General features: G+C 39.8%; 1 protein-coding gene across 1 annotated transcript in view; it reads left to right on the top strand.

The window, feature by feature from the left end:
* The first annotated feature begins 7813 nt into the window (after window positions 1–7813).
* alk (ALK receptor tyrosine kinase) overlaps window positions 7814–21583 on the top strand; it is a 55767-nt gene continuing 41997 nt past the window's right edge. Inside the window, exons 1-2 of the mRNA XM_047044776.1 lie at window positions 7814–8558; window positions 19361–19492. Of these exons, the coding sequence (XP_046900732.1) occupies window positions 8171–8558; window positions 19361–19492 (520 nt within the window). The 5' untranslated portion in view covers window positions 7814–8170. The remainder of the gene's footprint in view (window positions 8559–19360; window positions 19493–21583) is intronic.

Below are 21583 nucleotides of genomic sequence, written 5' to 3'. Positions count from 1 at the left end.
GGGGATAGGGGAAGGGTGTAAAAGTGATGTGCTTGTAGTGTAAATATCCTACGTTGATGAGAGCTTAGCAAAGTGCAACCCTTTTTGTTGTTCTACACATAATACTAAAACTTGCCTCAACCACACACGTGAAATGTCAAACCGTAACACTACCAGAAAAATTGCAAAAAAATTGGTTCCATTTTGGCTCTGATCACAACACTTATAGTGGAATAGGATGGCAAATGATCGAGGAGAGGAAATAGACATCCGGTAACAAATTGACAATCGTTCCTGTCTATCTGTGCCCTCTCTTAAGACCCTGGATGGCAGTAAAAATTGTTGGACCGGTTACAGCTTTCCCTTTCAGTCCTCCTATATGTTTCAACAACACGCTCATACACTCGTATTTAATATGTTTATTTACACATTAGGATTATAATGCATGTGATTTAGTTGATGTTTAGTTGATTGGATGCTGTTCAACTGGTCTAATCACTCCAGATCAAAACCCAGGTTGCCGAAAGGCATGTAGCCAGTACTGCCAGGTTACACTGTTCTATTCTGATGCTTAAGATCTGGTGGACCTTTGTCATTGTTACTTCCATGCACTGAGTCAGTGCACTGACAGTGACCAGGTTTATACACCCAATGACATGAACTGTTAGGATGATTGATCTGCTGGCTAGTTCTTTTGTGTGTACAGTATAAAATCAAGTCAATCTGGGAAGCGTTGTAGACAAATTGTGTACCTGATTCAAACAAATGGTGTGTGTTTGTAATCCTTCGCATATCAAGTGTCAGTATGTGTTCATGGTGTATTTTTAATGGTGTGACCTATTGTGTTCTACACCTTGTGGACATGCATATCAGAAGGATGTCCATGGAAATCCCGAGACCCTATAAACAACCAGGGTTCCCTCTTCACCCCACATCCCATTGCAGACTGGCTGTTTGACAATAGGGTTACTGAACTGTCAAACTGCAAAGTAATTACAGCTCTAACGTTATTAGCACTTGCCACTGTAATGCTGGCCAGATTAGCCCAGAGTCGCAGACTCAAAATATCACCACCGTTGTTGCCAGCAAGGTGGCCCGCCGCGTCACCACTGTACCCTGTCAGCTTTCACTTTCCTTAACATTTGGCAGGTGGCCGCAGATCGCCTGCACAAGGAGCTGATGAATTTTATTCACTTAGGAAGCCCAACTGAATAAGACAGGCACACATACAAGGACACACAGATAAAGGCGGAATGACGACGCCCGCACTCTAGAGCCCAGCCTTTACTTATCTTCCTCTGCAGTGAGACATCTCTCCTCATCTGCAGGGAGACACACTCAGTTCATGACAGCTGACGGTTTATTAGTGTCACCAGTGTTTTAGTTTTTCACATCCAACGGCTCCGTTGTCAATGTATGCAGTCATAGATTCAATTTGCGAAAACTTTTTGCATCTTATATTTATCAACTTAGACATCGCTCAATTTGGAATTCTGGGCAGACGCATTGAGAACTGTTGGTTCGAAAGATAATTGTACACAAATAGCACAATCACCACCGTTGTATTAACATACACAGACAGGTGACCTGTGTCAAAATAGTTGGTAACACAGTAATGGTGCATAAATAAACGTTCATTAATGTTTTAACTAATGCATGAATAATCTAGCCTGACATTGTCATACTCATAATTCTAGTCAGAATATGAGTCTGAAAACCCTCCGTTGGGCTGTGACAATGTGGCGTGTGTCAACCGAGCTCGTAAAACAGATGCCTCTTCGCTCAATTGGATAGACCTACAACCAATCAGAGCAACGTAATATGTTGTTTGTTGAAAACAAATTCAACCCAAGCGCTCTTTGGTGACATTGTTGATAACGTTACTGTTGATCATCTGTCCATCATCGTATAAAGCCCGCCCTGACAATTTAATTGGTCCGAACAGCTCCTGTTCGGATATAGTTTTTCCGCAATCGAGCCCCTCCAGACCCAACTTCCCGACCAAATTTTTTTGTGGGCGGGGATAAGTTGGGCTGGCAGCCAGGCTATGAATAATCATAAGTTAATGCATAACTCAGAAGGAACTTAGCCATGCATTGATGTTCAATTGATGTTGTTTCTGCGCATGATGTGTTAAGTTTGTAAAAGGGTTGACTTGTTAGGGCAAGGAGGTAGCTCACAAGAAGCTAGCTCACAGGAAGTTGAGACCCCTTATCTCACCAGGACTTATCTCTCGCTTTCATTTTGAGCCACAGTTTTGTGACAAAGCTTCACCCCCGTGATTGAAATTGAAAAGCAGGTGCTCAAGGTTTGAGAGGGACCAGCACATGGGAGAGTGTTTCTGTCTAACACTGCAGTGGAAGTGAAGTTGTAGGGGTAGCTTTGAATGTTTTAAGGACATGTAAAATTGTCTCACCAACTGGGATTTACTGGTAGCATAGACTTGTGATGAAAATTAAAGTTGCACACATGTCCTGCTTTGCTCTTTCTTTTCTCTCAGTCGATTTCTTCTTTCTTTCCCTCATTTCCACTCTTTCTTTCAGTTAGTTTGATGGTTCTTTGTGGCTCCCTTTCATCTTCTGCTAAATTACACAATGAAATATCTGTGGGGTTATGTTTAGTTTGGTTTCCTCCCTCGTACAGCAATTTGCATAGCACATAAAGGAGGAACACTCTTTTTGTGACTGAAAACATAATTATCCTAAACTTTTGGTCAACACACCCTTCACTATTCACAATTTTTCTTTAGAAAATGAAGGTTCACTGTGTGTTTGAAATCAGCCAATGTCGATATCCTAATAGACCAAAAGGAAAACAATCCCAAACCATTGTACAAAATAACTATCAATTGGTCAGTTTTAACATACAAAATTTTGTTTCAACCAAACAGTATTTTGTAACCTTTATGTATTTGCCAAAATCCAGATTGTGTGGGTATACAGTTATGACAATGTTAAATGTAGTTGTCTCATCGAGATCTAAGATGTACAACTTGTGCCCTTTCTTTGAACCTAACATAATCCCAACAAACACATATCCCTGAGTGTGTTTAAAAAACTGAGATGAGGTGTAGAACAACATACCTCCCCCCACCTCCAACAGATAACATTCAAATGTGCCCCACTTCATTTTGAGGAAGTAGTTTTCATTCGGCTGTTCATGTCACATCAGTCGATCTTATCAACCGATTTCTTCGCATATCGGGCCCCACTTGTTGTGCAGTGCGCAATTTGACTGTCAAAATCAATGTGGCTTAAATAGATACCCTGATCCTGTAATCTCCAAAGCCACAATCTCTCTCTCACCAAACACACATACCACTATCATCCCCACAGCCTCATTTTCAATCGATTTCATCTCCCCCCGTATAAAAAAAGTCCCTTCGATGTTAACCACCTACCAAGTTCTTATGATCGAAGCCCGCTTGCCTTCTCTAAGGGCAAAAATGCCATTACCATGTAAAACTGTTTTTCTAGACCCGTTGGTTCCCTTCCCTATCTTCTGCTTTATTGGTATTCAATTCTACTCATGTGGTGAACTCCTGGTTTGCTTGTAAAGCCTACCCTTAAGTTGATGTTGTTGAGTGAGAGGTTTGCTGTGGTTTTGTTACAGCCATGGGATTTTAAACATGATCTGGACTCAAATACGAATACTGTGACATTTATAAAGCTACCTGCAGTCCATTCAGAAGGGAATGGTATTAAGTGATAGAAAAGCTTATTGACTTGGAAAAGTTAAGTATGCCTGAAGATAAACAAATAAGTTTGTATGTATTCTATTCTCCTGATATGTGATTAAAAGTAACGTCACCAACAATACCTACATATGACAGTTCATCTGTATCGTCTTAGCCAGTACAGTTGCAACTAAAATTAGACATTAGTCGTTCATATTTGGTTCAGATAACCCTGACAAGACACAATAAGAAAATGTTTGTGGAACTGTACATTATTTTCTTGCAAATGCTGATACGATTTGGATGGGGAGCAATTGTTTGTAAATAATGAATCATGCTGTCACTTAATTTGGCCAAGGGAATATGTTTCTCACAGAGGACAAAGTTCACTTATTAACAGTGGCGTATAACTGCAAGGGGACAAACCAGGGAAAAGTGTCATTCACTCCCACACAAGTAAACACACACACACCATAAGCACAAGCACACAAGCATACAAACTTAGTGGAAACAGCTCGATGACAGGTCCATCATTATGGTTTGTTGACTGAATGAAACATGACTATCTTAGTAGTCGCCAAGAGGGCTTCACAGGCTCAGTCTGTCATGCTACACCCTCATGCTGTGTAATTGTGTGTTTGTGTGACTGTGTAGATGTTTATCTGTGAATACATGTATATGTCTGTGCAACCATTCTGTTTGCACACGTTCTCTTGCATGGTCATGCCCCCAGTATCTAGAGCTACGTGCATTTAAGTTGAACATTAATGGAGGCTCCTAAATTACAATAATAAGGATTAATAATATGAATTATTAATACCATTAATAGATAGACCTTAGATGTAAGTGGTGTACAAACCTATTTGGAAACATTTTAATTACACAAAAACAGCATAATCGAGTTATTTAAGCCTTTAACCATCCAATGGATGGGTCATTGGATAATGGAAACCAGAGCCTGCAAAACAAATAAGCCCAATATGGTTATGACCACAACAACCAAATAATGACCAGGAATGGGCCTGCATTTGCCAAGACAGAGCACACATAAGCATCAATTAATAGAATAATGAAAAACTCATGATTAATTGACAGTGACATTAGTTTCAGGCGTGCTGTCAGTTTTTGTTTTGTAGCGGTGAGTGTACAGTACACAGTACAATGTTTTTGTGCTGGTCAGTGTTTGAAAGGTACAATCATATAGTTTTTTTGACATTGATAATCTGTGATGTCTTTTATTATTTATTATTTCATTATCTGAATATACTGAGATATTTTAACTAGATCCAGTGCTCTCTTCTTATTGCTTACTGTTGTTGTTTTGTTTGTCAAATAATGCGATGGTTAAGAAAAATACTACATTGTGGCCCAATTGATTATACCTTTACAGCCAACCAACAACCCATTGACAATTATAGAGCTTATAGGACGGTTTCAATGAGAAATATTATCATCCGTGATCTGATTTTAAGTGTATAAAAAAGCTAATTTAACTTGCTCATTTGTATTTTCTTGTGGTTTATTAATTTATAACAAGGGCCTTGCATGACACAATGATAATAAGATTTAGTTTGATTCATCTACTCCTTCTGTTCTGTTGGCGTTAGTTTAAAGAGGACATTCAAATCATTAAATAATTCCTATGTTGCTAGATGAAGATGTGGCTTGTGAATGGACAATGTGCTTAAAAGCAATTGTATATTGATTGTGTTAATTGCAAAGGATTACATTTATGTACTATTCAATGAACTTGTGCCTGTGCAAGGCCACACAATACTTTTGATAGTGAACATTTTACAAATGTATTTTGACCTTGTCAGACTTTCCTCATATCCAATGAGATATTGTGCAAGATATATGCAATTGTATGGTACTGTACATTACTCACTGTCACACACTACATTCATTACAATGTGCCATTTGGTTGTCTGTTACTTCAAAAACAAATCAAATGAATGAGTTTGGAGGGTGAATCAGTGATAAGAGAAGAACAACAAGGAGAAGAAAAATATGCTCTCAACTTCGGTCACTCACTGTATTGGTTAGGAATACCAATGAATGACAGAAATATATTTGTGTATGCCTCAATACAAGTACCGTGTAAAAATGTGCTCTTGAAAGTTTGTTGAAAGAACTAGGGTGGTCTGTACAAATAAGCCTTCCTAAGCTGCAGTAGCGCTGGTTAGAGAAAAGGACAGTGGAGATACTGGGAACAGTGGAATGAATCAAAAATATAACCACCTGACTTTTCTGGTTGTGTGTGCCTGTGAGAAGGAAAAGGGGCGTGTCCTTCGCAGGTATAGAGGGGGAGATGTGGTGTATGTATAGGGAGCGCACCAGGACTTCATCCACACGGTACGTTGTAGTCCCAACGTGGATGCAGCAGATATTAGCATGTGTGCATTTGTTTCTCTTTTTTTTTCTTTTTTTTACCAAGGAGTTACTTTTGACAGTTATCTTGGGGCCACATCCCAGATAACCATCTAGAAGCCACAGCTCCTTTGTTTTTCCTCTTCCTGATCTTTTAATGGTTCATCAGCACTGCAAAGGTTGCAATAATATCCGTGACGGCCTCTTCAAAAGACCCCACTCACCTTTTCCCCCTATCTGATTTACATCAGATGTTCTTTTAAACTCGATACAAATCAGCACGTGAAACTTAAATGGATCATGTCGGCCGTGTTTCCACCCGCGTGCACACACGCATGCATGACAGCGCACGCACACACACAAGACAAAGAAATATGCATTTATAGCATTTGTGAGAACTAAAAACATTGTCCATAGGATGTTCTTAGAATATATATGTAGCCGGTGTGTGGTGAAACTAACTCCTCAAGTATGTAATAGGCCACCGGCGTCAATGATTTGCTAGCTTTTTGTTGGCGTAGTTGGTAGTGGTGGCGCTTTGAAAGTCAGAGGTGGTAAGTTCGACTCCTGGTCGGAGCGGGCAGTGCCTCTGACGGAATTTGCAAGACCACGTCTGTTACATATACAAATAGCAAGTAGCTGCAAATAGATCTGGTGATATGCTATGGATTACTATACTGAACTCTACTCATGTTCAAATCTTCTCTAGTCTTGAAACTGTGCTTTATGTGAGAGGAAGATTGGCCTTGTTTAAGTTTTTTTTCAAATCTTCTTTTCATGGTATTTCAAGGAATCATAATTTTGCCATGTATATAATGGATATAATATAGAGCTGGGGATGTTGGGATTTTTTCTTCAAATTGTATTGCTATGGAAACAGCTTGGCTACATGTATTAAGGTTCAAATCAATGCATATTCAATTGTTCTCAACTCCAACCAACACCCAATGAATATGTTCCCCATCAAACAGGCTTTGCCAACAAATAGCAAAGTAACAAGACTATCATCACTAGCGTTTGTGACACTGGCTGTTCTTACACAACTGCAAATCAAGTCACCTGCAATATTACAAAGACATGAAATGCTGTATGTGGAGTGGTTCAGTAAAATTGTTAGACCAACTAAAACTCTCTGCCTAAGTTACAATGGCGCTACCGCGTAAGGCTAGACTTAGGTTGGTTCAACTTCAAAAGTACATTTGTTGTAAACAACTTATTTTGTAAAAAAAAAAACTGGGATTAAATACAAGTCACTTGAGAGATGCACTTTAAAATCAGTATTAGTATATCCATATAATTAATTTGATTATACAGGTGGTAAAAATAAGCAAAAACACTGCTGTTAAGCTTGGTTTGATTAACATTTGAATAATTTGGTATGATTATCCATAAGAAGGGTTCAAATGTGTTTGAATTCCAAGAAGTTAATTTGTTGAATAAGAGTGATCACGTTTTATGCTAACGACAGTCTGGTCTTTTAAAACAAGTTTTTGTTGCGCAACAGCAGATGGTTATACTGAGAAATAGCTGTGCTGGCTTAATGGGATGCATCTCGTAGAATATTGGGCAAACATTAAAGTAGCTTGTTGTTCCTATCTGATATACTAGGTTGAGAAAAGACCACACATGTAATATATAATGAAGTAAACAACATTAAGACTTACATGAGTGGATGGGATGAATGGGCGGGGCCTGGAGGGCAAGAGAGGAGGAGGAAGTGAAAGAGAGTGAGAGAGCGAGAGAGAGAGCGAGAGAGAGCGAGAGAGCGAGAGGGAGAGAGAGGGAGAGAGAGAGATAGAGAATCCATTGGTCGGTTGCCAGGAGCCAAACTGAAATCAGCATGATTTGCTTAATAAAATTAGGGATTATGGTCCACAAAGGCAGGAGGTGGTTTAGGGGAAGGCATTCGTCTACGGACTAGCCAGCCAGTCCTTAGTCAGTCACTTCCACATAGGAGCTGGGCCTGATGTGTAGAGGAGGTGCTCACACCTTCCTTGACCACACACACGTACACTGCTGGCTCAATTTGCACCTCTCACGCTAAGCTTAGAGTACAGTCCACACCACCTGTCGGCTAATTCTAGAGAGACACGGCCTGCGAGACCCTATCACGTTCAAGGGGAAGAGCAAATACAAGGAGCGGGAATGCAGCACGAGACAAAGCAAGATGTAGGGAACCAATGTAAAATGCAGGAAGAGGAGTTGGACAGAGGTCCCCATGAGAGCACTGAGGGACCTCCGCTTGCCTCTGCTTCACAAAGCATGGAGCACCAGGAGGAGGAAGAAGGCCTTCCAGCTCGGACCCCCTATCCGTACAGTGAGGGACTGTGCCACTCTGGGCGTCTCATTCTAGCTCTGATCATGCTGCTCCTGTGTCTCCTTGGCAGCTGGGCAGTGGTCCACCTGACCCTGGGGATCCACGGCGGAACGCCGTTCCGAATCTCGGCCAGCTATGACCAGCACAATGACCAGAATGCAGATGCCACTAGGACCGCTACCATTGAACCAAGCTTCACCACGAACTGCACTGTGGGTAAGTGAGCACTCAATCTGATGGTGACTCTTGTGTTGTTTGTCTGTGTGTGTGGGCGTGTGTGAGAGAAAGAGAGTGAGGGTTTGAAGTTGGGATTGTTGTGAATTTCATGTGACTTGGCCAACTGTGTTGATTTCATGGAAAATAATGTATTTCATTTTTGTACACATGTTTTCAGTTGAGTCACATCTAAAAGGCTGATTTTGGAGAAATAACTTTATATATTTGTCCAAGATTTGATAGTGGAACAAATTGTACGTTTTTGAATGTCTAACAGTATCATTGGGTCAAGTATGTTGTTCTTCTAACTTCACACATGAAAAATCTGAGGAAAGTTGGTAGCAGCTGTGGAAACACTTTATTAAAAGGTTAGAGGATTTTGTATGCAGAAATGTTACTAAACTGAAAAATGTACAGCAGCATTTTACGATTTAAACTTGATAACCGTCTGTTGAAATGAAATACTTGGATTGCGTGCCACCAAGATAGTATCCGTCTGAAGCTCAAGATCCGAGCAGAAATTGAATTAATACCTCTGATTCAATTTCCTCTGAGTTTGTGGTAGAAACGTAGGGAATCATTTCCAAGACATGTTGAGGACATGTATAGAAAAAAGAATGTAGATCAAACTTATTTCATGAAGTGATAGACCCAGAGGTTTGATCATTACTCGATAGTCAGATCAGAATAATATTTTGTGCAGAAGCATGAGATCCATTATAGTTAACTTGAGAATATTGTTGTACCACTGATTGGAAAATGTACATTCATGTATTCGTTATACATTAGTTTCCATAATAAGTTTCTAACTTTAAGAACAATGAAACCAAAAATCCTACATTAATCCAATGTCTAAATTTGGAGCCATGACTAGACTTCAGTTCAGTCTATGTCAAAAGGTTTGTTACAAGCAACCTAATAAACAAACAATATTTTAAAAAGCAAGAGTAGTTGTTATTTAATATTCACCCCATAAATAATCAATATAATGTTAATACAGTGTTACACAGCATTTTCGATTGAATGGAGCAGTACGAAATAATTTATTTGTATGATTATCAAGCTTCCGCATCCAAAAGAGTAGCTCAGTACTTTAGCCTTTGTATATCATCCTAACATGGTGAAACATTGAGATATGTATTGAGATGTTATTGTAAGAACAATTATTTTTTCTATACACTGAACCAAGTACCATCAAAATCCCCAAAGAAACTACAAAATGAGGACAAAAAAGTAGTTTGAGTGTCATACAGATGTTAGACTGAGACAACGTTGCCATGGAGACTCTTTGCTTTTGTAAGTCATAGATGAATACCATCACCTTTTATCTAGTTTCACTTTGTTGTTTTGATGCTCAATATGAAATGTCTCTCTTTCCAAAGAATGTAATTGCTCCTGAAGGTTTCTTTTTGAAGCAAAAGAAAGAAAGATAGCACAGTAAAGTACATTATTGAGAACCCCTCCCCCCCACCACACACACACACACACATACACTGCTTTTACAGCAGCCGAATGTTCAAGTACAACGTTCAGTTCAGGTTAACAAGGAACACCCTTTGCCTCTGAAAACTAAAATGTTGAGGCTCTAATTATTCAATTGGATAGCAGAGGTGTTTCTTGTGTTGGTTTGGGTTCAGATCAGAGAATGGTCAAAGTGCCTTGCAATCAGCTACACCTAACTTAATCCATTGGGTTAGCATAATTGAATGACCAGGCATGCAAACATGTAAACACACTCACTGATGTGAGGGAAAGTCAGAGCGGTATCTTCTGTTTCATTTCTTTATTTTGGGTCACAGAATTCTAACTGCAATGGTACAGTGCCTTCAACCTAACAGTACAGACATGCAACTTCAATCACAGACACAACTGCATACACCAGAAATATAAACCACCTCTTGGTCCCTATCTCTCTATTTCTCTCACTCTCTCACATGCATACAATATACACTCACGAATACAAACACACTCTAATACTGATGTGTCTACAAATTGAGACTAAAGTTATACCACTCACACTCACCCCCTGCACTTTATAAACACACGCACACACAAATACACACCCCAACGACTTTATATAACAGTACCTATTATAAGGCTAAGAACAGACCTGACTGCTGTTGCTCATGCAAATACAGGATGAGACAGACTTGAATTGTTCTAATGTCATCTGACTAGATGTTTTTGCCCCCAAGGCCAACCAATCACTTGTTGGTTGAGGAAACGGACACACATGTACTGTTCTATTCTGAAGCACCACCTAGTACACTGAGTACCCACCCTCAGACAAACACACAGATTTAATGCCAACCTGTCTCTACAAACCTCCTCGTTGTACATGCAGATTTTCAGAAAAGGCAATGGTTCACAGTGTCTTTCCTTCGCACATGCATATAAAGATACACACAAACACACGCACACTTCTGTCCCTAGAGCACCTGTCACAAGGAGGGGCTCACATTACCTGCAGCAGAGCTGTGTTGTTCGATAAGGCAGGGACTCTCAAACTCAATCACTCCGAGAGATTGTTTGTTTGCCTTATTTGTTCCAGTCTCTGCTCTGGTAATGAGTTAATTAGTGGCATTAATTATCCTTATTTCCAAACCAAGAGAGGTTTCAGCTCATCGTTGTATTTGTGTTTGATTTGGGTCCAATGTCTTTTTTATTTCATTGGTTACATCACAAAGATACCCCTCACATTACGTTTATTGACTTGATGAAATATTGATGTTTTTGGCAGGGACGTAGGTTTCATTATACATGGGTGGGACATGTCCCATCCACTTTTTGAAAACGGCAAATCTACCCCGTCCCCCCGTCTCACAGACACACACAATTTTATGAAGAAAATAATATTTAAAGGCCAGATCCTCAGTTATTTTAAGAAATCTGCCCCACCCACATTTGAAAATGAACCTATGCCCTGAGAACTTCAACGTTGTATGCATGTGACATTTGTTGTAAGTATTTTGCCTATTGCGTGTATCGTAGGGAATTATTTTGAGCGCAGAACAAATCCACTATAACGAGAGAAAACAAGAGGAAGAACATTTCTCATCTGATCTTATCCACCCAATAGTCTTTTAGGTTTTAGCCAAATAAACTGCTGTGTTGAGTATAACTTAATGATTTTTGAAGCTCTTCCGGCATGTTAACACGCCAATAAGAAAGTGATCATATTTTATTTTTATTCGATCCAAACATTTTGAGGGCCTCTGGCAAAATTCATTCCTGATCAACTATACTCAAAATGAAAAAAAAAATGTTCCCCGCTAGCAATCTGCTGGGCCTGTGTGAGTTTGACTCAGTCCATACTTTGCATGCAACGGTCTTTTCTGTTTTTGTGGTGCTTCCTTGCTTTCCAGAACACTTATTACTTAAGCCAGTGAGTTGAATCAGAATCAGAATGGGATTCATTCGCCTAAAAAGTTTGCACGGACAAGGAATTTACTTTGGCAGGAAGGTGCATACAATAAACATATAAGAACCTACAATTTAAATATGTGGACTATCTATACTAAGGGTACATAGGGTACATAAACTAGCAGTACTAAGTAGAATTAGAATTAAATCAAATGTACAATAAAATAAAATATAAGTTGTCATAAAATAAAATATAAGTTACCACATACAATATAAAAATACAAAAAATAAAAATATTACAAAAAATACTAATGTACAAGATACAATGGAGAGGCATATGGCCCAACTCAGTGACAGGCTGTTGGAACAAATTGAGGAGAATGCCCTTTATATTTTTGACTATACTCTTCCACTAATTTACTTATCTGTCAAGGGGCCAACAAGCAATCTTATTTATTCCCGGAAAAGTTGCAGTGAAGTGTATCTGCCTTCAAATCAATGTGTCTTTGACAACTCTGAATGTTGTGGTTGTCATCTTTCTAATAACCAAAACCAGGTCCTTTTGCCAAAATGTTCCCCAAAAAGTGTTCACATACCACTGTAACAAGAGACTCAAATCTCAATTATCCAACTCAAACTCTACAGTAGAAAAACATCCCTGGAATGTGCAGACCAAGACACAGTATCGCTTAATATCATCAAACATTTTCCCACTTTATTACCACCCTGTTGCATAGTACCTAACTCGAATGAGCTTGTTGACAAATCAGTCACAATCTCAAGGGGAAATTAATTGTATATAAAATATTTAGACTACAATGGGTAGGAGCAGAGTATTCCTACGCCTTTAAGACAGTAGGAATAGAGAATAGAGACAGCTTTTCCACTGTTAGCATGCTCTAATTTCTAACTTTCTTGGAGTTGTATTGTGAGTCCTTCGAGTTTTCCTCATGTTGCTCTGTACTTTTAGCAGCAGGACTCAATACTGACGAGGAAGCAGGAGAGGCCTCTGGTGGGAATTCATTCCATGACTTTCGGTTCCCTGGCCCATTTCCCTAACCATTACGCCATGCTAGCATGAGTCCCTAATGGGGCGTTACTGCAAGTCTATAGTCAGTGATTAGGTACACAGTGGCGTGAGGGTGTCGCTGGGCCCATCAATCATTCCACACTCCAGAGTGCCTGGATGTGAAATGAGTTTGGAGAGAGGGTTGGTGGAGTGGACAGGGAAGCAGTTATATGGGGATGGATGGAAGCGACTGCGGTTAAGAAATCCTGACATACAGTGCATTGTTAATACAGGTACAGGCATATGTTTGGCCATGAAGGTGTGATTTGCCAAACTTTGTTGCCAACTGTATGTTAGTCTGCATTGGCTGAAATTGTAGGAGGTACAATACATCAGCCACTGGATTAGAATGGACACTCACAGACCTCCTTCTACACTCACAGACCCCTGCCTACACATGTTAATGTTGATTTTGTCATGTTATGTTGATGGTAAAAATCATTATTTACTATACTGCCATGAACAGTGAGTACACACACAATTTGTCTTTGTTTATTATTTCACAAGCAGATATTGACTGTCGAAGTGTGTTCATCCGCCAAATAATGGATTGCGACACTGAGATAAAGTGAAGTATAAAATTGTAACTAGGGGTGACAGGCATGGTATTTGTAGAATCTAATGACCAATGAAAGATCTAACTAGGATTTATGGTCAGGAATGTATCACTATTCTCTGTCATGGGCCCTCTGAATGCTACTGTAGATCAATTGGCTATACCCCGACACTTAAAACATACATCAATAAATGAATCACATAACACAAATCAGTACGTCTCACGTCTAAAGTGTTACGTTCTCTCTGTTTAGTCCAAGGACAAGTTTGAGAGAGAAAAACTGGAAGCATGAATCAGCCCTGGCTAAAGTAAGCACTACAATTGTAACCGTATAAAACACTCCCCCCTCATGCAGTATATTCAACTTCCCTTAGCTTCGTTTTCTAATATCTCTTAGATTTTGGCTCTTAGGGGTTCATCCAAACAGCCCAATAAAACAGTTGCCTTCTTTTACCAGTACAAACAAGTTCCCCATTTGAAGGGATGCAAGCAGTCGTTTTATTTTATGATACTGAGGAAATCTTAAATGGCCTTGGGCAGAGATGGGGAGAGTGAGCATTCATACCAGACGGCAAAGCCAAATAGAGCAGATGTGTAGTTTAACACAGTGTTGGGGAGAGGTGTGATTTATGAACTAAATGGAGCGTCGATAGAAGCCTTAACCTTGGGCTCAGTGTTTTTTCAATGAAGTACTACAGGTACTGAAGTACTACATCTGAAACTGTTTCTTTGCATCTACGTGATAATATTTTAGGCTTTTCTTATATTTATCACCACTTTTTAGACTAATTGGATAATAGCAAATTTTGACTTAAGTCTTGCATGTTTAGTTTATAACAGGGGCAACACCAGGAATTTTGTGCCCCATAAAAAAAAAAAAACTATTTTCTATTTTTGGGGGCCCCTGTCACACAAGGATACGAGCACATCATGTCAATGTTATCTAATTTATCTTAAATTAATATAGAAATCCATTACTTTCCAAATACAATCATTACAATAATTTGATATGTGCTTTCATCACCTCCAGCACATGATTTGTATTCATTTTTTATAACAACCCATTTTTTTGTGGGAAATCTTGCAGAATCTTGCAGTCTGATGATTTCATTTGAAACAGAGCTCCTCCGCAACCCAACCAAAGAAGAAGCTACATCAAGGAAGTGGGTTGGGCGGAGGAATCAAAGCAACTCTTTGTAGCGCAAAGGATTTTACAAAGACACACAGCCCGCCCTTCACACTTCCACCACTCTGGGACCACTTTGATGTTGAGCCATTCCGAACAATTTGGTAGCTACCATCTCCCAACTTCATCCTCTTACTACTGTCATCCACACTCAACATTACAGAACAAGGATTGTGTTCAGCCTCTCAAGTCTGTATGCACAGACACACACACACATTATGAAGTTTGAAATATTTGCTGCCCAATAGGCAGTCGTCAGCTACAGCAGGATGTTTTGGGCAATAACACTTTCCAAGGTGAGAAAAGTCTGGTTGTTCACAGAGCCACTGCCCTTGGTATGGTCCCATATCGTTAGATGTGCTTTATATTTCTCTCAACGTGTACACTGTCCAGTGTATGAATCCAGACATGCATTATGCATGTGAGCATTTTGTTTATTTTATGAACAGGACATATGGTGGACACGATGAGAATGAAAAAGTCTGGGCAAAACTGAGATAACAGAAATCTTTTGAGCATACTACGTCATCACTTTGCACTTTTAAACCACAAGTTATTCAATGGTGTAAATTAGCCTTCTTTACTTTTTATTTTTTTTCACACAATTAATTGTTATAACAATCAGCAACGCCTCATTTCATGCAATGTATAACTGTTTTGCAAAAGAGAATTATTTTTTTCCATAACACACCAATCTCGCGCCTGCACCGCCCTCTCCAACGGAAGAGCCTGACAGAGAATGATAGTGATTGGGTGCCACTCTGACCAATCGAGCGTGGCTCAGCACAGTTAATTGAATTCTTGAGTGAACGCCTCCTGTCCTGTTGAGTGTCCTGAGGGAACCAAGGCAGCATCCATTTCAGGGATTTTGCTGTCAGTAAATCTCGCCATTCAGCCGCAGCCTTGCTTGCCAGATAGCGCCTCACACCCTTGTGACTGTGAGATGACCCCTTTCCACCACCCCCAAATTCTCTATGTGGAATAGTCCTGTCCCGTATGATGGAAGCTGAAGACAAACCAGGTGCAAGCAACAAGAATGGAGACACATGCTGTGGGTAACACAAAGATTCTGCATCTGCAATAAGACGGATGGATGGATGAATGGTTCAGTGTAAAAAGATCTACATTAAATGTACAATATATAATCTACATACACCTCTATTTATGTGATCCTTTAATATTATTACAGTCACAATAAAGAATGATCGTTATTTCAGAAAATATATTTTGTTGATATAGGTGATAGATATCTCACTGGCGGTTCACTTATTCTTAGGTCAATTCTGAAAAAATAAATGAGAATTAGAGTGATTGGGGAATACTTCATCAATTAAATTTACAGAGGATTCAGACTCAGTTCATCTGGAACAAGGTTGACGGAAGTTGATACATTTATGCACAGTTTTGGAATATTATTTATGTACAATAAACACAAATCCATTGATTGCCTTAGACTTCAACTGTTACAATCTCATGACACTCAGGTGAATGTTGTGCTAGACGACAAAAAACATTACTCATGAGGTTCCGACATGATTTCTATGGCCTCAGACAGTTTGAAGTGTCAACCTGAACTGCAACAAAGAGCGATCTGTTGCTCTGTATTCAAATCAACAAGTAGGAAGTACAGTTGTATGTAAATTGATCTCATGATGTTTAATCAATGGGTTGCTAGTTCTGTTGTAAACATTGTTTTTTGGTATTATTGTGCAGTGTGGAGAAGCGATAATGGAATCTCCGGAAATAAGAATACATAAGACAAGAGGAAAAGGTTCCAGATCATTGGGGTCAAAGCACATTGTGTTCCCACAACAAGTACATCAAGTAATCTGAGCATCTCTGTCAAACTGAACACACTCATTGTTGTTCTAGCGCTGTATTTGTATAAAACCATATTTTGTTTGATGCATTGGTAAGCGTACTATAATGATTCCAATAGCAAGCTTTTAGGCTTATGTTTTTGGGGAAAAGGGATTTGTGTTTAGTCTGAAAGGGAAAAAATATCTGAGTGGAAACAGGAATCACAATTGGCTTGAATTACCACTTTGTTGTATTTTGACTCATCCCAAAGAACAATAACTGCTGTGTGCTCACACTAACACAATACTAACTGCCTCCGCTGCGTGTCGGACGGTTCACACCTCTGCATCGTCCATTACTTTATGATAATGGAAACTTTGTTGAGCATTAATCCTTAATTTAAAGTGTTTCGTATAACAGTAATAAATAAATACTGCTTAACCAATACATTTACACACACTCAAGAAATGCACCATGAGGTTAAATCAATGCTACAGCAGCCTCTTACCATCCCCTCCATCATCCATCACAACAATCCTTTACAATTATGTTGGCCTGTCCTGGAGGCCATTGTAGGTATTACATTAATTTAGGCAGAATTAGTAACAAGTATTACTGGCCAGGGGGCCACAGCACTGTGGACGTAACATACATCAATCCCTGTTAAACTAAACTTTGCCTGGCCACCGTGGATAACAAACTCTGACTCCATCCATTAACACTTTTGTTTTGTACACAATAACCAGTCTTAATCTCTGCAAATCTGTACAAAGAAAAAGCACTTTGAATGACTCTAACAAATTGTTAGAGATGTATTTTGACTCTATTCTATCAAACAAGGCTGGGAAATGGGGAGCATTGATCACCATGGTGATGGTGTCTTGATCTAATGCGTTTTACTCTATAAAAGCGTGTTCTAATCCTGTCAGTCATTGCATGGGTCTGGTGACTGTGAATGTATGAAAAATGAATGCATCTAAAAAAGATTGATGAAACAATGATGTTAGTCCTCAACATGCAAAGAGTCCCTTGTTAAAATGTTTCACTATATTATGACAAGTGTGGTGGCAAAATGTGCAGGCCAACTGTGAATATACAAATATAAAACAATTACATAATAAATGCTTTTGGCACAAGTCACTCATATGGAGTTGCATTGTGCTGACAAATGGTATACAATAGGCCATGGCCTACTTGTTGATGTGAAACTTAAACTCCTTTTAGCATTAGCATTTCTAATGGGAAGTATGGGGCCTATTTAATCTGCAGATAGAACTTTGCAGTGCAAAGTATATAGCAGTAAATTTGCTATATATTTCCATTCACACTACAAAGCTAATCAGCTGGGTAGTTTTGAATGCAATGGCTATAATCTCCCATACTTTCCTCTAGCAAATCAGCTAATGCTTAGCAATCCAAGCTAAAGTCCAATAATTATTTGCATCCTACACTCCCACGATGTGCAAAAACAAGCTACATGTTTAAACCCTTGGAGTGTACTGTACATGTATGTATACTTTGTTGTATAAGCTATACTAGATACAAGGATAACATGATTGATACATTACAGGCTTCATGAAACATTGTGGGTGGGAGTGACCGGATTCAATTCTGGCCTGGGCCTTTTACCGATTCTCTCTGCCATTCTTGTCACTGTCTCACTATCTTTGTCAAATAAATGAAGGCCAAAATAATATATCTTCTCTACCATCTCTACCATTATAGATGCTGTTGTTGCTCAACATTAATTCAGTCAGGCCGAAGGTAGTTCTTCATGACATAATTTTTTATAGAGCAATGCGATACATATTTTGTTTAGACAGTGATTCTACTCAGGCTAGACTCCAGAAGGAATCGGATGGGAGGGTATTTGGTTTCCACAAGGGGACATTGTGTACATAGAAACTGTTCTATCTAAAAAGCTCAAAACACTACAGAATCAAACTCCCAAAACCAATAACTCAACAGACAAGCCGCCTTATACAAATCAAGTGCAAACAACAGGACACGTACTTCTCAGAGATAGTATCAACTTTTTCGCTCCTCTTGTTTTAGGAAATTGGAAGAATATGATCTCCATCTGTTGGACTGGATTTTTTTCTCTTTCTCACAATCAGCTTTAATGACAAAGTTGCAGCAAGTGTAATTCATATATTTTTTATAACATCCCCTGTCTTTTGTTATTTGCATAGATATTCACATTTCCCTTGGTACATCTCAATGTTCCTCCGAGGCGATGATATCGGGTGACATCATGAGTTTTATCACCAATCTGATCCCACTGTGCCACCTGAATCTAGGCCATTGTTTGCCACCTCATGTTCCTTGTACAACTATTGTGTTATGTGCCATATGCAAAACTAGGCCAATTATGTAGTTGTGGCTCAGTTGATTTATGATGAGTTGGAGTAGACACGATTAGAGATTATTCTTGTGTTATCCTTTGTCACAGGCTGTTTTGAAAAATGTGGACAACTCCTACCATTTATATTAAGATACCAATGTGCTACTGTCTATTTAAATACTCTGCTTGGACATCATATTTGGTGCTCTCTTGTGGTGAGCATTTAGTTATCCATATGTATAACGAAATGGGATGATTTGGTGGCTCTGATTAATATCAATAGTCATGTCTCTAATTTGTGATGACGGGCCATAGTTTTGGATTAGGTTATAGGCTCATGATCAAAATTCATTGTTTTCTTTAGGTGAACGGATCACCATGGGATTTGTGATTTCAGTCACCGCAGTCCTCTAAGTGTCGATCTCTCTTTCTTTTTCTCTCTTTCTCTTTCTTTCTCCATCTCTCTCACCCTTTCCCTCTGCAGATTCCTCCCCAAATGCAACTATCGCACTGCAGGGCCAGTACCAATGCCACCAGGGACAGGAGATCCCCCTGGGCCGACTGTGCGACTTCAGGACGGACTGCCCACATGGCGATGATGAGGGGGACGTGTGTCGTGAGTACACCTTCCCACTGGATTCCAAACTCAAGCTTGGGGCTGGAGCACTGAGTGTAGGGCCTCAGACAGACAGACAGACAGACAGACAGAGTGTAGGGCCTCAGACAGACAGACAGAGTGTAGGGCCTCAGACAGACAGAGTGTAGGACCTCAGACAGACAGACAGACAGACAGACAGACAGACAGACAGACAGACAGACAGACAGACAGACAGACAGACAGACAGACAGACAGACAGACAGACAGACAGACAGAGTGTAGGGCCTCAGACAGACAGAGTGTAGGGCCTCAGACAGACACAGTGTAGGGCCTCAGACAGACAGACAGACAGACAGAGTGTAGGGCCTGAGACAGACAGAGTGTAGGGCCTCAGACAGCAGGCAAACATCAAATAGGTCAACCGTAGTTCTTCCTTAATGAAGCAGTCGTACCGTCGCCCAGTCGTGCGTGACATCATCCCGCCTGAACTTTCTTTACAGAGCCACTCTGGAAGCACCACGGAGCACATCCCACATCCCACGCCACAATGCTCGGCTAACATTTCTCACCCTTGACAAACTCCTGTGGTTGTTATTTTTCTCCCTATTGCACTGCTTTCTGTGTTTATCTCTCTCTCTGTGTCAGTGCACATATATTTTGTAGAGGCTGCAGGAAACAAAAGATGAAGTGTATTACACATCTTATTTTGCAACCCTTAGGTCTGTGTGCCTGTCTGTGTGCCTGTCTGTGTTCCTGTCTCTGTGCCTGTCTGTGTGCCTGTCTGTGTGCCTGTCTGTGTTCCTGTCTGTGTGCCTGTCTGTGTGCCTGTCTCTGTGCCTGTCTGTGTGTCTGTCTGTGTGCCTGACTGTGCGTCTGTCTGTGTGCCTGACTGTCTGTCCTTCTGAGATTTCTGTCTGCCAGCTCAAATTGCTATTTAAATTAATTCCAGACACGATTGTGACATTCATCCATGTGTGCATGTAAAGCAGAGAACAATGACAACAAAAGAGGACAATGTTATACCTGTTATTCAGTTTTTCCTACTGTAGGCCACTTACTAAAATGATGGCTTCTCTATTGTGTTTCTACTTTTGGTTTGTTAACCACAGAGTCCAAGCGAGTAGCTAACAAGAGGGTGAAAATCCCAGCATAATTACTTTTTGCGGGAAATGCTAATTGCCCCCCCCCCTGTAACCCAGGAGAATATCCGCCAGTGGAATGCTAGATGTAAATGCGCAGGTACCTAAGAGAGAAACAATGTCATGGCAGTAATTCTGGATCAGGATTTATAACATGATAGAACACAGGTATATACAGAATCACCTGGGGTTGCTTTGTCTTTTGTTGCACATACTGTGCAAACTGTAACTTTGATTAAAGTTCTAAAGTTGATCTAAAGCATAGGATAAGAAAGTAATCCTGTTGGAATTCCAAAAATAAATCCCTGTAAAGCTTTTTTCCCCCGATAAAGATAGACTCCATCTGAATTGCCTCTGTTACATAGTAACAGATCAATATATTACTGTTACATAGTATCATATCAATATATTTGAGGTTTGTATAACATTTAAAAAAATTCCATCCACTTCATAAACATTGAAAAATGTTGGATTATTAACTCTCTGTCACATTACTTGTATTTTTATACAATTTTTATACGCATCTGAGGGTACATTAAAACATGCGATGTCCCGTTCTTCTACTGAACATTCATTTCATCATCGATTGGATGATGATGATGAGGGGCTCCTCCTCAATCTGTAATCTTAGTTTTAGCACAAATGGATTACTGTTATCCCTTTCAATCACACGTACCATTAATCCATGTTCTTAACATTCCTCCAGACTCTCTTTTCCTACCTCTCTCCCTCTCTCTCTCCTTCTTCACCTCATCCCACTGTTACTTTTCAAGTCGCTACAACCCATGCTTGTTCTGTTCGTTCAATAGTGTCCCAGCCACCCCTACCCTGGGGCGTGTTCAGACTCCCTTCCTCCCAAAACACATTGCTTACTCTCGGTACTACCCCATGCTGTATGATCCCGACACGATTCATCTGTCTCTCAAATCTATTCAGGTACCATGTGAGCCTTGTTAAGCATAAAGGATCA

This window comes from Hypomesus transpacificus, chromosome 3, assembly GCF_021917145.1.
Source record: "Hypomesus transpacificus isolate Combined female chromosome 3, fHypTra1, whole genome shotgun sequence".
NCBI classification, from domain to species: Eukaryota; Metazoa; Chordata; class Actinopteri; order Osmeriformes; family Osmeridae; genus Hypomesus; species Hypomesus transpacificus.
This window is presented reverse-complemented; position numbering and strand designations above follow the sequence as displayed.